Below are 7,228 nucleotides of genomic sequence, written 5' to 3' on the forward strand. Positions count from 1 at the left end.
CAACATTGATAATGACTCTCCCAAAATTACTTCCAAAGAGACTTTTGAGAATCGAAGATGTGTGCACCAAATAAGCAAATTTTATCCTTTACATTAAGTCAAGTCAAAGGTCCCCTCAGCCCGTATTGCACTTGAATCATTCATCGTGTTAAACAATGCTTGTTCTTCACAATTTTAATAAAAGATTATAACCCTAAATTATTCTTAATCTCATCACATTCTCACTTCCTCAAATCCCTCATGACATCTCTCCACTTTACCACCTTATTCATCTCTGAAACTTTTACCTCTCATCAATATAGATTTTTATGGTTACATTTGGATGCAGGAGGCAGTTCCGACCGGCAAGTTTTGCCGGAAACTGGATCCAAACTTCAACCTCGCCGGTGATCAAATGAGGAAGGTAAGTAGCACATGAAACGCATACAAAGAAATTCTACCTCAGTACCTCCAATATCCCCACCGAAAACAAGATTTCGGTTCTTTCATCAATCACTAGTTCTAAGACTTCCCAACACCTTCATCAAAGTTTGACTCAAAAACTAACCACATTTTCATGTTTTGAGAAATCTCATTGCCCTAAATTCCAGGGGAGAACTGTCTTCATCACGTAACCGATTATGTACCCAACATTTCCCAATTTGTAGCTGATTCCGGTCAGGATATTCATCATTTATAATGTAAAACCAGCAACGCACCACACATTTAACTGCGCACAAGAAGCGCAAAAAGGCTTCTCATACGCATTGCATGATACCATTTCAAGAAAATAACAAACACATCAACAGATATTAATCTTCCAACACAGCATTATTCACCTGTCAACTTTAGTGCTAGTAAGCTAGGAAGCCGATCCAGAACTTGCAGGCATAGCCCGTGCCATTTTTCACATACAGGTAGTAGTGCCTCTCCTTCACATCAGTTTGCAGCATGTCTGCACATCATTATTCAACACAACCTCCAAACAATAAGATGCTCTATACTGAAAGCATCTACAAGATCAGCTTCTCTGGCAATTGCTCACTTAACCAGGATCGATGGAAATTTTCAGGACCGAAGAACAAACTGTATTGACAGTCTTCTCATTCTGCAACAGGAAGATGGACGTGAAGAAAGTAACAGGGCACACAGTTACAACTGGAGCTTCGTGGCCTATATACTAGTTTAAAGTGATGCCATTTCCTTGTAGGATACCTGCCCTCGGTCACCTCACCATGCATAAAAACCAATGCAGAAACATAACTCATAAACTAAGGAGAATCTTCGTATAAGCATTTCAATGGCTAACTCCATGAGAATGACTCTACGAGATATGATGTGCAACCAAGACCAATGACAAGTACAAAACTTGCCAATGAAATTCAGGCACTACATATAAAGCCCATAAGTACTGTAATACGAGCATCGTGAGGAACTAACCACCATAATACCAGATGCAAACTATTTACATAGGAGACAGTTAAGCAAGGTTGTACTGCATCCTGTTCAGAAACCATGGAATCGTAAGCAAAGCTTTGGAACTGGAGAAGGCCCTCAGAACATCACATGTAAACAACAGAATGGCCCCTTGCTTTGTGCTTTGAGCCAATAGAGTCATGCGCCAGACATGAACAACCAATCCCGAATTCAAGGTCAAGGTAGAAGCAAATTCAAAATCCTTTTCTCTTCACTTGTGACGTATCATCAAACCCACCATCATGCCAAGGCTGCTCAACGTGTTTGTAATTACCTTCTTGGTCCTCGAACCCTCTTATTCTTCTAGGTGCATTTCCTGGCCGATTCTTAATCCTTCTGTCAAAGTCCCTTCCCCTCAAATTGCCTCTTTCTTGAAACTCGGTACTATCATCTGGGAAGAACCTCAAAGGCCTAGGTCCATCCTCTCCATTAAGATGAAATGTCTCACCATCAGCACCATTATAAGGTCTGAATGAACGGATAGGTCCACGTCTCTCACCAAATCTTCTTCTCTCATCACCATTTCCATCACCACCAAGCTCATGCAAACGACCAGAATGCATGGGGCCACCAAAGTAATCGTCATTATTTAGCCTCTCTCGAGGATCTATGACGTCAAATCTCCTGTTTCTGACTAAATTCCGACCAGAAGGACTTCTATTAGGAATAGCAGATCTTGAAGGACCATGGTCTCTTCCAGAATCCATATTCCTCAAATCATTTGGCGGATTCCTCCTAATCACCATCTCTCCAGGAAAACATGGGCCATCAGGGGATCTAAACCTCCCCATCCTGTAAACTGGTGGAGACCTTCGATGAGTTAGTTCTCTAGGACCAGCAAACCCATCTGGGGATCTTCTTCTAGGAGACGGCCATGGCCCAGGAGAGCGAGTCCTGGACCTTATTGGCGATTTTGACCGAACTCTAGGAATCCCTCTCCTCTGTACAAAAGAAAAGTTCCGATTTCCTCGTCCAAATTGACCATCTAATCTGTCATATGAAGGTTGGGTACGAGTGAACATGGGGTTTGCAATATCATTAGGGAAACCCCTCATAAACTTCTCGTTATGCCTCATTCCAACCAAATTTGGAGCATCTTCACCCATGCATCTGGTTGGGCTAATATTTCTTGGATTTTGGCGAGGCATGTGTGCTCCAATAGGAGACCGCCTCCTTGAGGGTATATGGTAGTTAAGTGGTCCATCATTTGAAAGATTCCTTCCTCCACGACCTGTACCAGCAAATGCACTCTCTGAAGCCATATTGTAAGTATTATATTCAAGGTCAGCATCAGAAACATCAAGGGCATATTTATGCCTGGGGACACGATAGTTTGTTTGATTATTATAAAGCTCCGAAGCATAGTTACGATCAGAACCCCAATCACCGCGACTATTCATCCTCCCTCTACCACGTCTAGGAGCCAATCTATAATATCTCAGTGACTGATCTTGGTATCGCTCCCTTGAAAATCCAGGGTTTCTGTCAACATATGGTTCAACTCTGGGGGGGGGGGGAAAAAGTGGCAAAAAGGAAGAAGATTGAGATTAGAATACAACTATTAACCCTAAAAACCAAATAAAAGTGAAAATAGAAAACAAGGGAAAAATAATCACCTCCCTCGAGAATGTATATTATCTTCCTCCGTTGCTGTATCAGGTAATATTTCTTTTCCAACTCTTGATGGCAAAGGCTGTCCTGAAATAGATCTCGATTTACTCGGAGAAACAGTTGAAGATCGAGGCAAAGTTATTATCCGGCTCCGTTGTCCTCCATAACTGGTATCCTTCGCAGCATTATCACCACTACCAGATGTTTTGGGCAAATTTGAGTCACTCATTGGTGCCAGGTCAGTGTTATTTACTTTCAGCTTTACACACTGACCAATATCCACTACAGTTCCTTGGCTTCCATTAGTGACTTGCTCGGAGAACTCTGCATCCTGACATTTCTGGGCATCCATCTTCCCCGATTGGTCATCAGGTTCTGTGGACCCTTCAACACCAGCTCCGCTGGTTAGATTTTCAACAGCTAATGGTTCTTGCAAACACATATCTTCGTCAGAGCCCTTATCAGATTTATCATTAAGAACTACATCAAAAGATTCTGTATAATTATTATTACTTGTTTCAGCAAGATTATCTTTGTTGTCTTTTGCTTCATTATAGAATGAAGTAAGATGAATATTGTTAATAGGTCCCACAAACTCCGTCCTTTTATTATCTAAATCGTCATTATCGTCATGTTCCACTTCTCTTGCCTTACATATTGGTTCTTCTACGGCAGTAAGCTCAACTGACTCTTGGACCTCGCCATCTTCATAATCATTACCCTTACCATCTTGTTCAGTATCCATAGCTGTTTCTGAAGCACGAGCACCATCTGATTCACAATCAGAACCATAAGAATCTTCCAGCATATCTGCAGATATATTAATCTTTTCCTCATCACTGGCGCAACCCTCACCACTTCCCCGTGAACCAAGTAACAGATCATTCATACACTTCAATTTACAACTCTCACGGTCAATATTACCATCGTCTGTTCTCGTATTGTTTCCCTTGGTATCAAGACCCTGAGATACAGCAACCTGATCTTTGCTTTGACAAGCTTCCATAGGCGCATATGCATTAACGTTTCCTGAATGCTTTGTCACATCCCTGCTCATAGTCAAATCTGTCTTTCCATCACGGCAAGACATCTCTGAAGTCATAGGCAACATCATGTCACCAGAATGATTATCCGCACCTTGGATCAAATGTTTATCCAGTTGGACTGATGTTCCTTCAATTGACTTGATGGTTTCTCGAGTATCCACAAGAGTTGGTTCAGATTTTATGGGTCTAGGATCAACTGATTTTTGGGTGCTCGTATTTGAAGACTTAACAGCTCCAAGATTCCCCTGCTCAACGACTCCACACTTCACTGCTCTACTACAATCTACTAGTCCTGTGTTACTGGGTTTAGATACGTTAACATTCAGCTTGACACCCTCATCAAACGGTTCTGATTTCACAGTTTTACAATTACCCAAGTTCAAATTTCTAATAGGCCCAGACAATCTAGGTGAGTTTATAGCAGATATCACCCTATGTAAATCCAGTTTACTGGATGAACTAGAAGGGTTTTGACACTGGTTTGACTGCAAGAAAAGTGAACTAAGGCCCAAAAGAAGGGAGCCGTTGGACTTGTACTGGTTAGCAAGTGTGGATGAGTTGGTCTCATTAGCTCTGTTCTGGCTCTCAACAATGGACAGTTTTTCTTTGTTAACACCAGCTCCAACCAACCCAGTTTTGCAATCCAGCCCACCAGTTGCGTTACTCCCATCAATGGATATGGAAGAATCAATAACAGTATCTGTCCATGCATCCATTGGTGTATTCAAATCCCAGTTTGCTCGACATTCACTCATATCAGCACCAAGGGAACTCAAACCTTTACCACTTCTTTCACATTGGCTGCTGGTTTTTTCTTCACTTAAAGACAAATTCAGTGACATAGGCTCCAAGTTATCCTGATTCCGGTAACTCCTGTCACCACCAATAACCGGTCCTGTCAAAGCTGGAGAAAGATGTTCCTTTAAACCTAATGACAATTCAGTTCCCTCAGCAACAGCAGGCATTTCTTCTTTACACTTCACTTCTACTTTACTTCGGCTATGCAAAATCTCCTTCCCTACAGTAGCTGCAAGAGCTTCATTTGGTGCTAAAGTCAATTCACTTTTCCTTAAAGTCACCTCAGGTGCAGGATTATCAGACAAGACAAGCTTCCCTTTCCTCCGCATGTCATCCAAAGCACTTGAGTGAATTCCGGGGATAGGTTCTTCGAGTTTGACTCTAAACATATTATCATTTCCTTGGGCCACACTAACATTTGCAATGTCAGAGTTTCCTCTTCTATAATCTGATTCAGGAATCTTTTTGGCATCAGAAAGTCCAGAACTGGTGATACTAACAAATGAAGGAGTCGACCCCCGAGTTGGGCTAGATTGTTCCTTCAGTACTGAGTCAATTTTTTCTGGAAACAAAGATGGTTCTTCTATTGGAAACAAAATTGGTTCTTCAGGCGGTGGTGAAGGAGGACTCATGAAAAACCTTCTTTTCTTGATAGGAACACCTGCACTATAATCACTAGATTTCTGGGTGACGGGTTTAACCCCAGTCTGCCAACAAAAGATTTAATTGATCAATATTCATGAAAACAATAAATTTAAACAAGGCTCTAATCTCAGTTAGCAGTAATTTAGAAAGGAAATAAACACCTCTTCATTTCCCGATACCGGCATGATTCCAAGATTTTGCAATCTTATAATTAACCCTTCTCCTCTGTCTATAAATCAAAGTCTAGCAAATAGCAGGACGCCGTAATTGTTCTGAAGTCACCTTTAAGATCACCACTATGACAAATATGCAACTACAATCTATTTCTAAAAACCAAATTCAGTTAGCTGATAAGACCGTGCAGTGTCTTATCTTCTAGCTATCACACTCTACCAAATTCAATCTCCTGCACACAACCAAAACAAAAAATAATGCTACACATTAGCAAGAGAACTCGATTACAAATGTGAATAAATTCCAAAATAAAACACCAAACTCTCAGCCAACGACATGGACTAATTGGGAAAGTATGATATATGCATATCTGAAGACAAGTTAAGAACACATCATCGCTGATCGGTGAGTCGAAACAACAATCGGTGAATTTTAATTTTGTTATACTTTATTTTGCCATGACTTTTCCTAATTGAAATAGCAGAAGCAATTGTGCAATGTGAAAATACAAAATAATACTAACAAATATATACACACATAAATACATATATATAAAACATGAAAACTATATTCAACCAAATTTGCCAACTCTAAGATCATTTCTAGAATAATTAAGTAACCAAGCAAAAATCTAAACGCAAAATTAAATCCCTAATAGATCCCATAAAACAGAAGTACTTTTCCCAAAAGTATAAGCAGAAACAGAGACCCTTTATCCGTGCTATTTAAGCTGTAATAAATGAAACCCAAAAAACGAATTTCCCCAGTAGCATCTCAATTCGAAGCGTTACAATTCAAACGAAACAAGTTCAGACGATCCATTTAAAAGGAAAGAGTTCTGCTTCATAAATAAGCACTTCCACTTTGATCGAAAAAAAGTCAAAAACATTTTCACAAAAGCCAAAAGCCGCCGACGAAACCGGTGGCGACGAATCAACCAATCCGATCAACTAAATTCGACGGAAACGAAATCAAAATCTGCGAATTGAAATCAGTCAGAAACTTCCAGAAAATACCTGAAATCAAATCGCAAACGCGTTGACGAAAGAGGGAAACGAATTCCGAGCGGAATCGAAGACGTAGGATGAAGGAGGAGGAGGGATTACCTGCTGGGAGAGAGTCTGGAGGAGCTTTTGCTTGGTCAAAGTTACAAAAGGTTGCAGGAAATTGAGGAGGACGCGGCTTGAAGATTGAGAGAGAAGCAAAAGGAGGAAGACTGGGGGAGAGGGAAAGGAAGGAAGGGGAGAGAGAGAGAGAGGAGAATCTAATATAATCTATAATCTAATCCAAGGGGTGGGTCCCACCATGTTGTCCAAATTGTTTGTCGGCCTAGGGTTTGTGATTCTACTTTCTTTCTATAATTGCGGTCCTACCATATATAAATTCATTCAATTTTTGCACACACTATTTGGTCATACGTCACTATCTCTTCTACTCTCTTGTATATAGGTTCAGATCAGACCAGTTGGCCGAAGCAATGTGTATGTTTTACCGTATCG

At 40.7% G+C, this 7,228-nt stretch overlaps 1 protein-coding gene across 2 annotated transcripts; it reads right to left on the bottom strand.

The window, feature by feature from the left end:
* Positions 1 to 252: 252 nt before the first annotated feature.
* On the bottom strand, positions 253 to 6,982 carry LOC103948342. Of its 2 annotated transcripts, none has more exons than XM_018647754.2 (4): positions 6,836 to 6,982; positions 5,717 to 5,961; positions 3,072 to 5,617; positions 253 to 2,958 (listed from the first exon to the last, which is right to left on the bottom strand). In XM_018647754.2, the coding sequence occupies exons 2-4, from the start codon at positions 5,738 to 5,740 to the stop codon at positions 1,650 to 1,652; spliced, it is 3,879 nt and encodes a 1,292-aa protein (XP_018503270.2). In that variant the 5' UTR covers positions 5,741 to 5,961; positions 6,836 to 6,982; the 3' UTR covers positions 253 to 1,649. The 2 variants fall into 2 exon arrangements, with proteins under 2 accessions (XP_018503270.2, XP_009357630.2); XM_009359355.3 differs by having other exon boundaries at positions 6,746 to 6,900.
* Positions 6,983 to 7,228: the final 246 nt, after the last annotated feature.

The sequence above is a fragment of a genome, unplaced genomic scaffold (genome assembly GCF_019419815.1).
Source record: "Pyrus x bretschneideri cultivar Hongxiangsu unplaced genomic scaffold, Pyrus_bretschneideri_v1 Contig4, whole genome shotgun sequence".
Classification (NCBI taxonomy): Eukaryota; Viridiplantae; Streptophyta; class Magnoliopsida; order Rosales; family Rosaceae; genus Pyrus; species Pyrus x bretschneideri.